Consider the following 20431-nt stretch of genomic DNA (forward strand, 5'->3'; position numbering starts at 1 on the left):
TCCATTGGTCTCTTCTCCTTTTAGTGTTTTTCACTTAAAAACTGACCAAGTCAGGGGCACCTGGGTGGCTAAGTTGGTTAGGCGTCTGACTTGAGCTCAGGTCATGATCTCGCAGTTTGTGAGTTCGAGCCCCACGTCGGGCTCTGTGCTGACAGCTCAGAGCCTGGAGCCTGCTTCAGATCCTGTGTCTCCCTCTCTCTGCCCCTACCCTGCTCATGCTCGGCCTTGTCTCTCAATAACATACAAACATTAAAAAAAATTTTTTTTAATAAAAAAACACTGACCAAGTCAATCAGCAAAAGTTTACTCTTCTCAAGTTTAAATAACGGTTTATTAATTCAGCAAAGATTTGTGCTCCTTTGATGTGTCAGGTACTGTTCTAGGTGCTGCGACTACAGCAATGAACAAAACATGTGAGAAAAAGAACTAAACAGATAAGAAACAAAGATATAATGTGTCCTATTGTGCTTAGTGCTTTAAAGAAAATTAAGGGCAAGGAAGATTGGGCAGGGGGAGGAGTGTCAGGAATTGCTACTTAAGCAAGATACTCAAAGAAGGCCTTTTAGATAAAGCAATATGTGGACAGAAACCTGAAGAAGTCAAGGGAGTGAGTCACGCCTGGAGGTGGACAGGCAGAGGTAACAACAGTACAGAGACATTGAGATGGGATGTATCTGGAATATTTGGGGACAGCAAGGAGACCCATGTGACTGAAGCAGCGAGAGCCAGGAGAGGAGAGGAGTGGTGGGCAACGAGCTCAGGGAAGAAATGCAGAGTCAGATCATGTTGCTCACTCCAAGGACTTTAGCTTTTATTCTGAGTGCAATGGGAAGACACTGGAGAGTATGGAACAGAAAAGCAACCACTTGGACTTTTAATTCTGGCTGATGCGCTAAGCACAGAGGGAAAGAGGACAAGGGTAAACACAGGAAGAGTGAATACAAAGCGACTGCAACATTCAAGACAAGATGTAAGTGCCTTGGGCCAGATGAGGAGGGCAGAGATGATGACAAGTTGCTGGATTATGTTCTATTGTGGAGGTAGACCCACCAGGGTTTGCTGATAAAAGGGACATTGGTCACGAAAGACAAAAGTCAAAGGTGATGAGGAAATGTTTTACCCGAGGAGACTGGAGTTCATGAATATAGTATTTCATTACCAAAATCTTAAGTATGCCTGCTACTACCAGTGGCTCTGAGACTTTCTCTTGCCTCTCAGAGAATTCTGGTTAAGTGTTTGAGCCAGTCCAGATGTCTACAGACTCTAGCAGATGTTCTCAGCAGGTAGCTGAAGATGGCCATAGATCACAATTTCTTCTCTTGGACTTACTTATGTTTCCTTGTTAAATGCTTTCAGTAATCTTTGTATTATTTAAGTAGGCATTGAATTAAAGTCCTTGCTTTAGCGTATATGGTACCCTGTTTAATTTTGTGGCTTTGCCTTTATTTCCAGCTCTAATAAACATGAATATCCACACATTTCCAAGCAAAATGGGAGTTAAATAAACATAACCTACCATTTCTTCCACGGTGGCAGGACCCTTTGATCTCAGGCGAAGTGTCTCCCTTCCAGTACTAATTTTTCCTGCTGAGGACTTTCCAGCTTTTGACCTTGGCTCTATTTCTATAAACATATAATAGATGGAGAAAGGTGTGTATATTCAGAAAGAATTTCAACAGATTTCTATAAATGTAAATGTATTTTCCATCATAAAACTATATACACAATTAGACATTTGATAGAAGACATGTCTTCTTATAGAATTTCCTAAAAAAAAATAAATTCGCCTGCCATTGTTATTCTTATATTCCACATGCAGTCTGGTTACAAAAATAAAAGGGGAAATATTTTAAATATAGTTGGAAAGCACTAAGAGTTAAAAGGAATAAAAAATAAAACAGGTGGCTTTATTATAATAAAGGGATGTAAGTAACAGGAGAGCAGAGGCAGAAGTTCAGCTGGACTTCATTAAGGTCATGAAGGATTCACGTCTGGATAGAAGAGAGGAGTGTAGGCACTCCTACTGAAGTACCTACCCTCTGCTTGATGCTCTATATACAAAACTCATTTAATACTCATACGAACCTATGATGTAAGTTATAGCCCTCATTTTACAGAAAAGGAAATTGGACTCCATAAAGAACAGAGCTGGGATTCAAATCCAGGTCTTGTGACCCCAAGTCTGTATGCTTTCCTCAATGACACTCCAACACCGTACCTCTTGCAAACACAAGGGATATATTCAGAGATGTCATACTGAGAGAAGCAGGATTCTAAAGAGGCTAGGAATAAGTTTCAAGGAAGGAATTCTCCTCAGAAAGTCGGTAAAAGAACAGAGAACAAAAATCCAGGGAAAGCCTCTGCTTTCCTTAGGCTTGTTGTGTTTTGGTTTTTTGTTGGTTTTTCCTACGCACCAGGAGTCACCCAATACTAAGCAGTAACATGAGTGAAAGGGTAGGGCGGGGACTGAGGATAACTCCAAAGCACATGCCCTATCTAGGCCAATAACTTACTCCAATAACTTACTGCCCTGGGGAAATGTGTGCCCCGCATAGTTGAATCTACTTGTTTGCAAAGAAACTGGATACTCAGTTCTCTATGAAACTCCTGATTTTTAAGTTTTTCCAATTAAGTCAAACCTTTAAAAACAACATATTAGCAAAAATAAAAGATGTGTGGATCCAATTCCAGTCACAGGCTACCAACTCATAAGTTCACAAATATCCCCAAGTACCCTTGACCAAGGACTCTGTGGCAGCAGTTTGGGACAAAGTACAGAGGTGGGGCAGGAAGATGCCCTACCACCAACCGGAGATAACTGAGCTCCAATAAGGAGCCACAGGACAGGCTGGTACATGCAAGTAGGTAGTGAGGGATGTACAAAGCTCTCCAGACAGACATCAAGTGTGCTGCAAATATGCTTTCTTGCTGACATAGAATCTAGAATCATTCCCATCTTCAGCAAGTACTGTTTTGCTATTGGGAATCCACACCAAAGTAATTAAGGATTTTACATATTAATTGTAACTTGTAACCGGTGACAGAATCACCAAAACATAAAACAAGTTTTCCTCTGGGGTGCCTGGGTGGCTCAGTTGGTTAAACGTCCAACTTTGACTCAGGTCATGATCTCACAGTTTGTGAGTTTGAGCCCCGCGTTGGGCTCTGTGCTAACAGCTCAGAGCCTGGAGCTTGCTTTGAATTCTGTGTCTCCCTCTCTCAAAAATAAACATTTAAAAAAAAAAAAAGCTTTCCTTGGAGAATGAAATTATTTAAAATTATCACGCAATAAAGAGACCAGTTCTCCTAAGCTGATGACATTAATGCTAATCATCATGACCAGACAGATTCTCCAGCAACCAGAGCTTTATCGGCAAGTCTACTGCATTTGCCTTGCCAGTCATACTGTGCCCCGAGGGAAGAACAAATTAATGGAAGATTTTCAGCACAGAATTTCCAGAAGCGTGCCCAAAGAAAAAGATGAGGTCTGTCATCACCACCACCTCAGAGTGACGTACAGACCTAAAGCACTCAAGACAGTCTCAGCTTAATATTAACCTTCAAGATAAACAACCTTACACCACCCACCCCTTCCACACCCCACACACACACACACACGCACGCGTGCGCGCACACACACACCACACCACTGTGATTTCACTAAGCAACCTACTCAGTATAACCTGTCTCCCCATAAAAATTTCCTATAAGGTGGAAAATGAACTGCTCAGCTAACACAGGTGTTTTGGTCTACCACTTCACACACATTTCTAACTAAACCACTGCACTAGCATTCTGACTTAACAAGTCTCTTGCAAGTTTGGTCAGCAGGATAGAACCCTGGAAAATTGGACAACTCTAACAACAGTGAAAATAAAAGGTTTCTGAGGTTTACAAAGCTAAGGACCCAGCCTCTGGAGTTTTATCAAGGGACTGTCATCCAGGCTGGAGAAGTCAGCCAGCTTCCCTAGATGATGTCTCTATCTTACACCTTGCTCTTAAAACACCAGTAGCTAGAAAGGAAAATGCATGTAGAATGGAAGGGTTTTTTAAGTTTTTTTTTTTAATATTTATTTTGAAAGAAAGAAAGAGAGCGGAGAAGGGGCAGAAAGAGAAAGAGTTCCACGCAGGCTCCATGCTGTCAGCACAGAGCCTAACCTGAGGCTCGATCCCACAAAGCATGATATCATGACCTGAGCTGAAATCAAGAGTTGGATGATTAGCCAACTCAGCCACCCAGGTGCCCCTGGAAGGTTTGCTTCTTTATTTAAATGTTTTATTTTTTAAAACAGTTTTAGGTTCAAAACTGAGAAGACAAATTTCCCATATGCCTCCTGCCCCCACATGTGTACAGCTTTCCCTTTTATCACCATTTGCCACCACAGTGATAAATTTGGTACAATCAACAGACCTACACTGACACATCATTACTTGAGGTCTGTGGTTTACGTTACGGTTCACTCTTGATGTTGTACTTTCTATGGGTTTGGAAAATTTATCCACCATCACAGTAGCATATAATTTTTCTTTTAATTTACATGCAAGTTAGTTAGCATATAGTGCAACAATGTATTCAGGGGTAGATTCCTTAATGCCCCTTACCCACTTATAGCCCATCCCCCCTTCCACCACCCCTCCAGCAACCCTCTGTTCGTTCTCCATATTTATGAGTCTCTTCTGTTTTGTCCCCCTCCCTAGTTTTATATTTTTTGCTTCCCTTCCCTTGTGTTCATCTATTCTGTATCTTAAAGTCCTCATATGATATTTGTCTTTGTCTGACTTTGCTTAACATAACATCTCTAATTCCATCCACGTAGTTGCAAATGGCAAGATTTTATTCTTTTTGATTGGCGAGTAATACTCCATTGTGTGTGTGTGTGTATACATATATATACACATACATATACATATATATGTATATATACACACACACCCCATGTCTTCTTTATCCACTCATCTGTCAATGGACATTTGGCCTCTTTCCATACTTTGGCTATTGTTGACAGTGCTGCTATAAAGATGGGGGTGCACGTGTCCCTTCGAAACAGCATACCTGTGTCCCTTGGGTAAATACCTAGTAGTGCAATTGCTGGGTCATAGGGAAGTTCTGTTTTTAGTTTTTTGAGGAACCTCCATACTGTTTTCCAGAGTGGCTGCACCAGCTTGCATTCCCACCAGCAGTGCAAAAGAGATCCTCTTTCTCTGCATCCTCGCCAACATCTGTTGTTGCCAGAGTTGTTAATGTTAGCCATTTTGACAGCTGTGAGGTGGTCTCTCATGGTAGTTTTGATTTGTATTTCCCCGATGATGAGTGATGTTGAGCATTTTTTCATGTGTCAGTTGGCCATCTGGATGTCTTCTTTGGAGAAGTGTCTATTCGTGTCTTTTGCCCATTTCTTCACTGGATTATTTGTTTTTTGGGTGTTGAGTTTGAGAAGTTCTTTATAGATTTTGGATACTAACCCTTTATCTGATATGTCGTTTGCAAATATCTTCTCCCATTCCATCGGTTGCCTTTTAGTTTTGCTGATTGTTTCCTTTGCTGTGCAGAAGCTTTTTATTTTGATGAGGTCCCAGTAGTTCATTTTTGCTTTTGTTTCCCTTGCCTCTGGAGACTTGTTGAGTAAGAAGTTGCTGTGGCCAATGTCAAAGAGGGTTTTGCCTGCTTTCTCAAGGATTTTGATGACTTCCTGCCTTACATTGAGGTCTTTCATCCATTTTGAGTTTATTTTGGGGTATGGGTGTAAGAGTGGTCCAGATTCATTTTTCTGCATGTGGTTGTCCAGTTTTCCAGCACCATTCGCTGAAGAGACTGTCTTTATTCCATTGGATATTCTTTCCTGCTTTGTCAAAGATTAGTTGGCCATACATTTCTGGGTCCATTTTTGGGTTCTCTATTCGGTTCCATTGATCTGATTGTCTGTTCTTGCACCAGTACCATACTATCTTGATGATGACAGCTTTGAAGTCCGGGATTGTGATGCCTCCTGCTTTGGTTTTCTTTTTCAAGATTGCGTTGGCTATTCAGGGTCTTGTCTGGTTCCATACAAATTTGAGGACTGTTTGTTCTAGCTCTGTGAGGAATGCTGGTGTCATTTTGATAGGAATTGCATTGAATATGTAGATTGCTTTGGGCAGTATCAACATTTTAACAATACTTGTTCTTCCAATCCAAGAGCATGGAATATTCTTCCATTTTTTTGTGTGTCTTCTTCAATTTCTTTCATAAGCTTTCCATAGTTTTCGGTGTATAGATTTTTCACCTCTTTGGTTAGATTTATTCCTAGGTATTTTATGGGTTTTGGTGAGCATACAATTTTTTTTAATGTTTATTTATTTTTGGCAGAGAGAGTGCAAGCGGAGGAGGGGTAGAGAGAGATGGGGACAGAGGATCCAAAGTGGGCTCTGTGCTGACAGCAGCAAGCCCAACGTGGGGCTTGAACTCACAAACCGTGAGATCACAACCTGAGCTGAAGTCAGACGTTCAGGTGACTGAGCCACCCAGTTGCTCCAGTAGCATGTAATCATTGTCCTAAAAATCCTTTGTGCTCTGCCAATTCACCCCAGTTTTTTTTAAGTCATTATTTGTCAAACCATCCTTCTCCATTAAGGTAGTTATCTCAAAACCAACCACTCGGTGGCACCAAATATTAAATTTTAAGTTCTGGCTTGGACCAACCTCCTGAAAGGCAGCTTTTACAGCTAAGGAAACAGAAGCCATGTTTCTCTATGATCCTATGATTCAGGGACGTAAATCACCAGTTCATACATGAAAACAGGATGGTCCTGTTTACCCGCAGGAGAAAAAAACAAGTTCTGTCCTTCTGTGCTGAATGTTTTGAAGACTGTGAAAGTTTCTCGTCTGGCCTACTTTTGGCAAGCCGGCCTAAGCATGTCTAACTAACGAGGCCAAGCCCTAAGTCAGTCACTTCACACTTCCCATGAACAAGTTTACATGAGACCTCTCTTGGGACTGAGTGCAGAGAGAGACGCAGTTCGTCCAGTAGACACTAGTAGCCAGCCTGCAGCTGGCTGGATTTGCTAGATTCAGGGCTCCTCACTCCTGTGAAGCATACAGACTACCCACCTGCTGCAGATGACGTAGACCACAGGACACACACAGCTGTGGTTACACAGCTGCTCCCATAGTTGAGGGGGAGGTCACCAAGAAGCAGTCACACTTGTTCCCAAGCCCATTTTGTGGCAATTGTATCTGTTACTCTAATTATGTAATTTAATTTAAAAGTACATGCACTGATGAAGTAAGTGTGAACCAAGGAGTTATTGTGAGGAAAAGTAGGTTAACAGCTTTGGAAAGATTCCATGAGGGCAGATGCAAAAAAAAAAAAAAAAAAAAAAAAATAGATGTAAGCAAGACAACACTAGGAGATTAGTAAAAATATTTTTAAACATCCAGCATTTCGGGGCGCCTGGGTGGCTCAGTTGGCTAAGCGTCCGACTTCAGCTCAGGTCACAATCTCATGTTCCATGAGTTCAAGCCCCACGTCGGGCTCTGGGCTGATGGCTCAGAGCCTGGAGCCTGCTTCCGGTTCTGTGCCTCCCTCTCTCTCTGCCCCTCCCCCGTTCATGCTCTGTCTCTCTCTGTCTCAAAATAAATAAACGTTAAAAAAAAAAAATTAAAAAAAATAAAAAATAATAAAAAATAAACATCCAGCATTTCACATATCTAGTTTTTTAAAATGAAACAGAACCCACAGATATGCATGAAGATTGTAATTATGTAAGACCTCACAGATTGGAGAATCTGTGTCCTCTACTCAAAGGGATTTTTACATCAAAAAAAAAAAAAACAGTAAAAGAATGTATACATTTTTAAATAAGATATTTATACACACTAGTATCATTCTTTATGATACCCCATTTTAATGGGCATTTTCAATAATTAGCCCACCCTCCAGTCTCTGCTATACCATGAAGTGGAGGAATGAGGAAGCAGAGAAGACAGATGTCTACCTCTAGTTCGACCCTGACCTCTGGAGAAATAAGAGGCTAACAAAAACTATAGCCCTGTTTTCAGGAGGGGCACATACAACATGGCTTAGATCCCCAACTGACACAGAGTGACAAGGTGGTGAAATGGGCATTCTCCTCATGTCTGCAGAACAAGGTCCTGTTCTGGTCCCATGAGGGCTCTAGTTGGCCTACAGCATGGATCATCACTTTCATAAGGAAGACCAAAGCCAGGATTTCAACAGGAGATGGGTACAGACAGACACAGCTACATCTAACACTTACTCAGCGAACAAGGTAGAGTTCAGAATCAGAAAACCTGAGTTCAAATCCCAGCTCTTCTGTTCACAGGGAACAAGTCCTCATCCATAAAAGACCACCACCTAAATATGGTGTTGTTTTAAGCATTCACACAGCTAATGTATAATACTTGGTCAGCCCAGTGGCCTGGCTCATATCATAGAAGGTTTCTGCTGGTACATTTCAACCTGGGGAGGAGAAATCTCTTCCCAAAACTCTCTCCCCATCAGAAACACTTGCATTGGTTTTCTGACAGTATTCAGAGACTTGTCACTTCAAATAGAGGTCTCCTTTTTATTCTATTTGATCTTTTCCATAAAACTATGATTTTCCCCCTTCAATTTACAGGAGCATGGAAATAACACATGACCCTCCCACCCATTGTTCCACTCAGATTCTCCAAAGTGGCTGAGTTTAAACCCAACCTCTCATGGAGGCATTCAGCAGTGGAGGCCCTCCAGTATCCATTCCATTGGTTGCCTTCTCAGTACCCACTGATCATTTGAGGGTCACTGTGGTTCAGGGGAAGCTGACTGCTCTCAGCTTCAGGGATGGGCCAACCTATCAGATTCCCTTCATCACAAGTGACTGTTTCAGAGATGATGATGTGACCAAAGTCAGTTAAGGCAGAATGAATCTAAGGACTTTTGCTAGAAATTCTGAGACAAGGACATGCTCCTTTTCTGTTCTGCAATGAATAAGGAAGCACACAGTCTCAGTAGTTGCTGACCTCCATTTCGGGACAGAATGTGGAGCTAACCTTAAGATAATATAGGAATAATGAAGCTGATGCCTCGGGCAGCAGAGAAGAAAGAGCAAGAAACTGGGTCCTGATCACACTGTACAGGATGGTTGATTTATAAGATGCCCTTTTCTGCACAAGTCAGTTTGGTAAGGTTTTCCACTGTTGCCAACTGAAAGAGATCTCACAATACAGAATTCTGTCTAAGCAGTGAAGCAATTTCTAAAAAGGCCTTCCAATGCTTGGACATACACAAATAGACCTGTCTATAAACAGTTCAAGAGCTCCCTACCCTATTCCCACCCCTAACACACACATGCCTGCACACACACTTCTCAGAACAGCTGATATAAAATCTAGCTTGTGTTCCAAAATATAAAAATGTAACTGTACATTCCCTTTTTCCATGTGCTCTTCCTCTCACCAACATTTCTCAGACTCCTTTAGAATGGCCATGAGTTTTTATTTTGTTTTTTAAATTCAGCTGGTAGGGTGCTGGGGTACATTTAAAAAAGACAAGTTGGGGCACCTAGATGGCTCCATTGGTTGAGCATCCAACTCTTGATTTCAGCTCAGGTCATGATCCCAGGGTCATGGGATGGAGCCCCACATTGGGCTCTGCAGTGAATGTGGAGCCTGCTTGGGATTCTCTCCCTCGCCCTCTGCCCCTCTCCCCAGCTTGTGCTCACTCTCTAAAAAAAAATAAACATTTTTTAAAAAGACAAAAAGATAAGTGGATGCCACATGCACAACGCATCATTGTCTACTGGATCAAAGGAGCTGGCAACAATGAACCAACACCACAAAACACACACACACACACACACACACACACACACACACACACACACACACAGTTGCTCTTGTAACTGTTCCTTTGAGGAGACTATACAGTGCATGATAAGTGTGGGAAATGGAATAACTGTACCTGAAATCTTATTCTTTAGTTAAGATGTCATTTGAGGGTGCCTGGGTGGTTCAGTGGTTAAGCATCTGACCTGGCTCAGGTCATGATCTCACAACTCTTGAGTTCAAGACCTGCTCGAGCCCCCCACCGCGATCATGAGCTCCAGCCCCAGGTGAGCCCTGCTTCTCTCTCTCAGCCCCTCACTCACTTGTGCCCTCTCTCAAAATAAAAAATAAAAAGACATCATTTGAGAAAAACTCAGCTCTATTTTTAGAACTCCTTGAAATTACAGGCAAAAGTTAATGCACGCCTTGAAGAAAGTTTGTAGCTTTAATACAGAGGGGACTGTGTTACAAAAAAGATTATAAACCTCTGGACTCCAATAGGAGGGAAAAAAAATTTTTAAGTGCTGGATAAAATATTTTTACCCTTTTAAACTTATTTATTCCACAGCATGATTTTACCAGAGAATTCAAAAAATCAAGAGGTATTCTTCACTTTTATTATTGGTTTACTACATATTTTCTACTAGTCTTTGAAAAGGTATGAAAAGTGTTACAAAAACAATCTTAACAGTTTAAAGAAGTGATATAATGGAATATTCTACATTTCTAACACAGAACCATTTATAATATTAAAGAAAATGGTTTAAAATGAGAATAATCAGGGGCACCTGGGCAGCTCAGTAGGTTGTGTCCAACTTCAGCTCAGGTCATGATCTCACAGTTCATGAGTTAGAGCCCCACGTCGGGTTCCGTGCTAACAGCTTGGAGTCTGAAGCCTGCTTTGGATTCTGTGTGTGTGTGCACGCGCGCTCTCTCTCTCTCTCTCTCTCTCTGCCCCTCCCCCACTCACACTCTGTCTCCTTCTCTTTCAAAAATAAATTTCAAAAAAAATTTTTTTTAATGGGAATAATCATATAGTTAAAAATTATGAAGCCACTAAGTAGAATGACTCAGTTTCTCTACTTCTTAGCCTAGAAATGCTAGCCTCTTTTTCCAAATAATTGTTTTCTGGCTATAAAAGTTAGTATATTAATTTTATATTAAAAATGCAAAGAACACAAGAAGCCTAAAGAAAGAAGTCACTCATAAACTCACCACCTAAAAAACTATTAAGTTTCAATATACATATGCTGTAAGTCATTTTTCTTAGTTGTTACAGGAGCCCCTGAGTGGCTCAGTCAGCAGACTGTCCAACTCTTGATTTCGGCTCAGGCCATCTCACACATAGCCTGCAGTGGGCTGTGCTGACTGCGGGGAGGCTGCTTGGGATTCTCTGTCTCTGTCTCTCTCTCACTCTCTCTCTGCCCCTCCCCAGCTCACACTGTCTCTCAAATAAACATTAAAAAAAAAGTTTTACAGAAATAGGATATTACCACACATTGTTTTGTAGTCTGTCTTTTCACTTAATACATCATTAATCATTTTCCATACACAAAAGAAATAACCTCCTTAACTTATTCTGAAAACATACTCTTACCACAATTTTGAGCACAATCTGTTATATAATTATAGGATAATGGATCTGACAACTCCCATTGTAAAAATACTCCACAGAATATGTGTTGGTATAATCACTGTTTTTCTAATAAGTTACTTTTTTTATTAAAAGAAATTTTTAAGTTTATTTATTTTGAGAGAGCGAGCGAGGGAGAAACAGCGATAGAGGAAGAAAGAAAATCCCAAGCAGGTTCTATGCCATCAGCACAGAGCCCGATGTGGGGCTTGAACTCACGAACTGTGAGATTGTGACCTAAGCTAAAACCAAGAGTCGGGTGCTTAACCGACTGAGCCACCCAGGCACCACTCTAATATATTCATACTGTGCAGCCATATTAAGGAAGCCACTTACATTGTAGCATTTTTGCCCCCTTCCTCCTACAGTGCTAGGACTAAGCTTAAGAACAGTTGAAAACTTAATCTGTCTTTTATTCACAGTTATTAATTCCAAGTGTTCCTGAAACATTATAGTTCTAAGAAACCAATCTCTGTTTAAAGTAAGTGCCTTGGGATTACAAAGTTCTTAATACTATAGATTGTAATTTCACTTTTCCCAATTAAAAATGTCAGCATTTAATAAATTTTCTTTTAAGGAGAGTTTACAACTACAATAAAAGAGTGCGTATTTAGCTTGGGTCTTTATCCAGCTAAGTCTTACGCTGAAAACGCATTTATCAGTTACACTCAGTATTCAACACATCTACCACACCCCACAAAAGAGAATTTGGCTCTTTATTTATCTTCTCCCATAGTATCTTAGTGGCAAATGCCAAACCAACATCCAGCTAGATAGAAGGGCAGAACAAATTCTGTGACATAAAAAGATGATTAAGCGACATGTTCTACCCCCTAAATTTATCATTGTGAAGACCTTAAGCCTTTGCCTGTGTATACACACACACACACACACATATATATATAATACATGTATATACATATGTATGTATATACGTATACACATATATACATACACACACACACACACACACACACACACACGAGTGCCACTGTCAGATAAAATGCAAAGTATCTAAAACTGAACATCTCTCCCTAACTTTCCCTCAAACCAATTCTACATCCAAACTGCCTCATTTCCAGTCATCACTCTTATTACACAGGCTCCAAGGATAGACATCTTGGGAGTGACATTTGTTTCTTCTGAACTTTCTCTTCTCTCTTCTCCTTTAAGCAGCATCAATCCAACTCCTGACAACCATGTTTGCCTTGGCAATATTACTCAGGCTTCTTCCTCTCCTTCAAATCCCTACTGCTGCCCCTAATCCCAGCCCTTATTTACTCCCAGACTGCTGCTGCAGCCTCCTATACAGTTTCTTCTCTATAAAATCCAGCCACATTGATTTTCAGGCTTAAATCCCCAAAATCTATTTCATGTCATTCTTCAGTTCTAATACCTAAAGGACTCCCTCTCTCCCTCAAAAACAAGCTCAGATTCCCCACCTAGTTTTTGGAGCTCTTCTTATAATAACCCAGAACTGCTTCTGCAGCCTGATTTGCTGCAGTTCCTACAAGCCCAGGCTCTTCACTGTTCTCAACACTTCCCACAGAAAACCCTGTCTATACTTTTCCTCCCATCTACCAAGACCAAGTTCAAATGCAAATCTTCCCTAGGAAGATTTCACCTACCTACCTTTCCCTTCTCTGAACATCAATTTAAATTTCCGAAGCGGATTTAAAATTTTACTCCACAATTTTGGGTATAAGAAAGGTCAGATTGAACAGGATTCAGAGCCCCTCATTCCAGAGGCCTGGTGAGAAACCGAGCCTTAGCTTTGTTTTTGAAGTCTCTCTTCCCTCTCTGAGCATCAAGAGGGCTGCGAATGGGCTCAGTCCAACAAAAACCCTACAGTCTGAAACTATGTCCAAGTCAGTATGTCCACTTGTAGCCTAAGCCCAGGACACAGGGCAATCTTGACCTCAAGCCTGCAAGGCTACAGTTTTGTTCTTTGGAAGGTTCTTTTGTTTTTGTTTTTAGATAGCAAGCACACAAGCAGGAGGGACAGAGGGAGACGATGGATCTGAAGCAGGCTCTCCGCTGACAGTAGCAAGCCCGATGAGGGGTTTGAACTTACCAACCGCAGAATTATGCCCTGAGCCAAAGGTGGATTTTCAACCAGCTGAGCCACCACCTAGGTGCCCCACAAGGCCACAGTTCTTAAGTCTCTAATATCCTATGGAACTCTATCAGGCATCCTGTCACCTCTTATGGGGAGTTACATGGAAATAGGACCCTGGTCCCTGATTCTGGTGGAACCTACCAAAAACCATGGCTTTCTCTTTGGGGAAGTTCCTTCCCAATCTTACCATTTCTCCCAGCCCCCATCACTCTCAAAGCTTTAGAACCCTTCCCAGTCATGGACAGTCAGCTCTCAGCCGAACTGCACTTTAAATGTTTTTCTAGCACATACCCTGGCTTGTGTTGTATTCTAGAAAGGCAGTAACATCCAATGTTAATACAAGCCTCAGGAGCAAACAGGAATGGAGTACTGTACTTGCACTCCCCATCCACCGTTGGGTGACCTCAGCAAGGTATTTAACTGCCCAAAGTCTCAGTTTACTTATCTGAAAAACTCTCTCAGGAATGGCATGATGATTAAATCAGGCCATAACAGTCCTATTAGTAATGACTTACATTTATGTAGCACTATGTGCCAAGCACTATTCTAAGTACTTTACATATATTAACTCATCTAATCCTCACAAGGCTTTATAGATAAGTAAACAGGAACAGAGGGAGTACATGGTCCAAAATCACATAGATAACAAGCAGCAGAGATAGGAATTAAACCCAAGCAATTTGTCTCAGTCTATGCTCTTTATTGCTTCCTATAAGCCTTCAATAAATGGTACCTTACTGCTATTAATAGAATTATTTGATTCTTAATATATCTGCCTCCTATAAATTGGAAGCTCCTTGAGGACAGCAAACATACAAACGTATCTCCAACAGTTGTTAGAAAGCTGGCTCTGAAGGCTCACTGCATGGGTTAGAAGGCTGCCTCCATCACTCACTAGTCTAAAACCTTGGACAAACTGCTTCATCTTCTAGCATGGTTGAAAGGATTAAGTGATTTCCAACATAGAAAGTACTTAGAAAAGTGAATGGCAGGCAGCTACTATAAGGAAATACAGATGTATCTCATTGATAGGAGATAGGATATCATCGTCGGTCTTTTTGAGATCTGGAACCGTGCCAGAGTTCCCAACAAATAACGTGCTAATCACCAACTCATCTCCATTACTTTTCAAGTTTCACATGTGTTTGTCTTGTTCCTAAAATCACCCCTTACAGAAAGGTTCCACCTTCATAAGAATAGTAATAAAACTTATATTGAATACTTACTAGGTGCCAGGGACTGTTCTGTTCTTTTTTCATGTATTTAATCATTTAACCTTCGCAGTGGCCTGATAGGATAAATACTATTATCATTTTCACTTTTTGTATGAAGAAACCAAGTCACAAAGTTTAATCCAATGCCACATGATCACACAGTCCAAACGTGACAGTCTATATACTTAATTACTTGTACTTTCTCTTCAGTAACTTTTATATTCCCCAGTATGTTTTGTAGAATTCAGTATACATGAAAAGGCACTAAAAGCACTTGTTGGTTGAAACTTTTTCACTAGAAATAGCATGAAAAATAGACATTTCAAACACTTAAAAAATACTATCTAAAAAGTCATCTAAAACTTAAAAGCCAAAGTTTCTGTCTTAATATCAAATAGACTTAGTCTTTGAAAAGGAGCACATCAGTGAAGCTGAATCACACAGATGAGGTCCGAGTTTTCCAGCTGTGAATGACTCAAAGGACTCAGACGTACTTCACATACTGAACATCCTATTCTGATAGACACATAGCACAGAAATGAAGCCTCTAAAAGAAGACATAGCCCGGAGATCTGTTACAAAATCTAACCCCAAAGCAAAGACTATTAATGCTTTAGGAGGTACACTTTTTCTTTTAACTCCCTTTCTGATTTTGAAAACAATTTACAAAAAACACTTCAGGCCTTCTTCCACAAACATCTTTCCATAAAGGGCAACAATTACAAATTAAAGAACTTCTCTGGGATACATAGAGAATCATCCAAGTAAAACAACCAAAGTTTCAGAGATTTAACAGTTATTTTTCTGCAGCTAAAAGGCCGCACAGGAAACAAACCAGTTGAACTAGTCTAGTCTTAGAGCCAGCTAAATGGAAGAGTGGGTTTTCACAGCCTTGGGAAAGTCTAGGTTTACAGGGCAAACCCTGCAGTGTTGAGCTCATTGTGGAGACATGTTCCTTTTCATTGGCAAAAAGGGAAAGGAAGTGAGCCATGCCCTAAAAAAAATATCACTAGAGACATTCCACCCGATACTTGATAAGGACTGGGAAGGCTGCCATCCACTCATGGCTAGAAGGAGAAAAATTTGGATCAGAAAGCAGCTGACCAGGAGAAACCATGTTAGGTATGGGAAAGATTTCTCAAGCTACAAATTTTTAACAAGGGAATCATTTAAACCAGTGGCTTCCATTTTTATCACTTTTTTGCTATGACCCACAGTGACAAATACACATAACACAATTACAAATATATACATAATTGAAACACAAATATACAAAACGTAACTGACACGTACAGTGTAACCTACCCTTACTAGGCACAAAGGACTATGAAGTTTCCGATTCTATTCTACTTTGTGTTTTGGGTTTTTTTTGTAATGTTTATTTTTGAAAGAGACAGACCAAGATAGAAAATGAGCAGGGGAGTGGCAAATGGAAGAGGACAGAGAATCCAAAGCAGGCTCTACTCTAACAGCAGAGAACCCAATTCAGGACTCAAACTCACAAACCCTGAGATCATGACCTGAGTCGAAGTCAGACGCTTAACAGACTGAGCCACCCAGGTGCCCCTACTTGGTGTTTTAAACATACTGGTTGAGATCCACTGGATGAACAGTGATTTAAACTCTGATCAACACAGGAGAATCTGAGGGTGTGTCTTAAAATAGCCTTTAGCTCCCCCTCAGAGCCCCACCGCCAACTCAGGAAAAGCTGCAGTGGAGCATCTGCTCTTGGGACAAGTACTGGGCTCTTGAGTGCTTAGGGAAAGGGCATCCAAAAGCTGTCTCCTCCAAGTCTGGCCATTCCTCACTGTGCTGGCCCCTCCTCTCTCTACTCCGGAAAGGCTGGGCTTCCCCCACAGCTCTAGGTTTGATCTTTTTCTCTTACTACTCTGAGTGATGGGATTTCCACAGCTTGAAATTACTCCTAAATCCCATCCCCGAGGCTCCAGTTCTCAACACCTGTCTACCTCTTACACATTGCCAACTAAATTTTCCCACAAGTTTCAAATTCCTCAGGCCCAAAATTATACTGTAAGTACAGTCTCTCTTCCCTATCTTCTCACCCAAATCTGTTTCTCTTCCAGTTTTCCTCATCTTAAAGAATGGCACTACAATCCCTCACCCAAGCCACATCTGTGGGTCATCATTTGCAATATCTTTTACCTCTACAATGAGTTGCCAATTCTACCTTCTTAATATTCACTAGTACACAGATAAATGTTTAACCATCAGCTCTCCAAGCTTAAAAAAAAAAAAAAAAAAAAAAAAAAAAAAAAAAAGTCCTGATTTGCAGCACTTTTCTATGTCTGTGATGTAAATGATGTCACTAAATGTGGAGTTTGGGAGAGATGTGCACAAATGGCTCCAGCACACCACTGTCTATTCCTCGGAACCATTTCTCATCTCCATACCTACCGGTACTACCTTAATTCAGGATTTCGCCTTCTCTCTCTGCAACCTACACAATAGAATCTTCATGGATTTCGTTGACCACTATCTCATAAACCACCCCCCGCTTTGACACAGTCTCCAAACTGTCTAAAAGCCAAGTCTCATCATGTCACTCTCCTGCTTAAGCCCCTTCATTGCCCACTCTTTATCTTCACATATAAGGGTCTTGATTAATCATTTGGTCTCTACTGACCCTTGAGCTTTGTCTCTTGCCACACAACCACCTATAACCTCTATTGGAATCACACTGACTTACATGCTTATTCCCAAACATAGGATACTGCCCCATGCCTCTGCACCCTTATTGTATTCTCACTCCCTGGGACAACCTTTCCTAATTTGTTTACTGAGCACACCTCTTTTAAGATTCAGCTCAAATCCTTTCTCCAGAAAGCTTTTCCTCAACTCTTAGGTAGACCTGATGTCTCCCACTTTTATGCCTCCAATACATGTTAGCACCTCTAACACTCTATTGGATTTCTTTCTTTTCATATCCATCTCTTCCCACTAGATCTGAGCTTCTTAAAGGTAAGAATTAGATCTTATTCACAGACAGACCAAGCAGGTAATATCATGATGGAATACAGTGGACTCTCAAGAAACTATATCAGCGATTAATATCCTAAGACCAACATGTACTAACTGATCAAACATCTATTGAATGAAAACATCAGGATGTTCTTGCCATATACCCAAGGCCAAAGGACAGCTAAGATACCCCACCTGTACCTTCTAGATTACTAGGGAGCCCATACTGCTATAGTCAAAGAATTTGCACGGTGATTTTTTTTTTAAGCCTATTGGCTTCTGTGTTAGTTTCCTAGGGCAAGTACAAAAGACCACCTATCTTAAACATAAGAAATCATTTTCTCAGTTCTAGAAAAGTCCGAGATCAAGCCAACACCAAGGTTGCTTTCTTCTAAGACCACTCTTCTTGACTTGTAGAGATCTTCATGGTCACATGGCATTCTCTCACTATGTGTATTTATGTCCAAATTTCCTCTTCTTATACCAGTCATATTGGATCAGGGCTCACCCTAAATGATCTCATTTTAATTTAATTACCTCCTTAAAGACCTTATCTCAAAATACAGTTACATTTTGAGGTAGTGGAGATTAGGATTTCAACACATGAATTTTAGGGGGCAAAATTCACTGAATAACAGCCTCCTGCTAAACTGTGAACTCCTCAAAAGGTAAGAACTATAGCCTTCTTTCTTAGTATCCACTGTGCCTAATGGAGTTCCCAGAACACAGCAGATTCTTAAGTTATCTGTGGGAGACAATAAATGAAAGATCTTCTCAGAAGTATAGTCCAAATCTGGATTGTTGTCCTTTCCAAATCTGGTGACCAGCACTAAGAATGTCGCTTTCACCCTTTCCCTAAAAGAAAGCTTGATGCAGGGTGCCTGTCTGGCTCAGTTGGTAGAGCATGAGACTCCTGATCTCAGGGTGTTAAATTTGAGCAAGCCTCATGCTGGGTGTAAAGATTACTTAAAATTAAAAAAAAAAAAAAAATCCTTAAGACCAGACATGCAAAGCCAATTGACAATATCCTGCCTCCCTCCACATCCATTCTTTTTTTTAAGTAGGCTTCACGCCCAGCCTGGAGCCAACACAGGGCCTGAATTCACGACCCTGAGATTGAGATCTGAGCTGAGATCAAGAGTCAAATGCTTTACAGACTGAGCCACCCAGGCACCCCCCTCCATATCCATTCTACACACCCAGCCTCATAGTATCATGCATGGGCACGGTCAGATTCAAAGTCAAGAGAAAACCAACACACTCCACTAAACAAGGTAATAACTTAGGAGAAATGGCAAAATGAACATCTGCTACTTTTTCCTACCCAAAAGGAAACCTCTCCCTCCTGTCCTGCATGATTTTGGTGGGCCTACTGATCATGTAAGACTGCCTTCCTCACTATCAAGATGGAACATGACTTAATCAGTGTCCCTCCCTCTCTGAGGAATCTGAATCCTCAGTGGAGAAACATGAAGATAGGAAATACCTAAAGGGAGTTAATTCAGTGCCATGAAAGGTGCCTGGTTCAAACATCCCTGAAATGGCCTTAGCTCCCGACCTTCCCAAGGCTTGACTGACACAGTCTGTTTCTGAGACCTGATAGTCTTCTAAAAAAAACAAACAAAATGGGTTTTCAATAAACTAGGAAGTGTTTATTCTGTAGCTCTCAAAGAATCTTGGCACATATAATGGCCCCAGAAGTGGGATGTGGTGGACCTATGAAAATGGGAGCAGGCTGTAAGGATTCCCCCATCCATGTCTGAAAGCTGCATTCATCATCTTTATTACACCATTGCAAAGCAGCCAACTGCACTCTTCCTCCTTGCATTCTGGAACCCAGTCCACATGCCTCCCCAGGCTAAATCTTTAGGGAAGTTGGTAGGCAAACATCAAAATACTAGAGTGTATGGCTATTTCGACAGCTTTCAGTATAATCCTAGAAATGACTTCACTTCAGCCTAGGCAGCCTATCTGATCACAGAGATGAGAACGTTCTGCCTCACCTACAGTGGCCTTTTCTTCTGTGGGAATCCAAGACAACAAAGTCAGATAATCATGAAGGACAATGAATCTGAATCAATCCATCAATGACAATGCTATAAGATCCAGGATAGAAGGAAACAGCAAAAAATAAGATCAGAACCAAGAGAACTGGGGGAAGCTAGATCCCCTAAGTACCTCTTGATGTATACTCCCTTCTGGGAAAAGCACCAAGCACTGGGATGAAGTCAAAGAAAAGAAACAACTACTACTGCCTTTATCGCAGAGGCAAAAGCAGCAAAATTAAAGGCTGAAGGACAGAGTAGCAAGGCCTATTTCTCAGAGAAAAACCCCCAGGCTATGGCCCAAAGTCAAGTACCAACCCAGAGGAGATAATGCATATTGATCAGCAGATTTAAGTAGAGTTAAGCTGCCACAGTAACTTTGGAAAATAAAACCTATCATTACTCCAAAATCAATTTCTACATGTCCTAACCACATGTCCTAACCACAGCACCACCAGAATTTGGGATACAGAAATGATATACCCCCACTAGGAAAATACTACCCAGTGTCCTCAAATGTGTACACGGAATTCATAGGAGCAATAGAGAGCAGGTTCAATAGTAGCTAGCACATAAGGCAGTGTGGGGGTTTATCCATCTATACATGTGTCTCTGGTATTGAAAGGGAAAAAATCT

At 41.0% G+C, this 20431-nt stretch overlaps 1 protein-coding gene across 4 annotated transcripts in view; it reads right to left on the bottom strand.

Moving 5' to 3' along the window:
- GIPC2 (GIPC PDZ domain containing family member 2) overlaps positions 1 to 20431 on the bottom strand; it is a 445972-nt gene that overhangs the window by 382146 nt on the left and 43395 nt on the right. For all 4 annotated transcript variants that reach the window (XM_053893514.1, XM_019413908.2, XM_019413907.2 and 1 more), the window contains exon 4: positions 1517 to 1623. In XM_053893514.1, coding sequence (XP_053749489.1) covers positions 1517 to 1623 — 107 coding nt within the window. The remainder of the gene's footprint in view (positions 1 to 1516; positions 1624 to 20431) is intronic.

This window comes from Panthera pardus, unplaced genomic scaffold (assembly GCF_024362965.1).
Source record: "Panthera pardus isolate Hobbes unplaced genomic scaffold, ASM2436296v1 HiC_scaffold_11, whole genome shotgun sequence".
Lineage (NCBI taxonomy): Eukaryota > Metazoa > Chordata > Mammalia > Carnivora > Felidae > Panthera > Panthera pardus.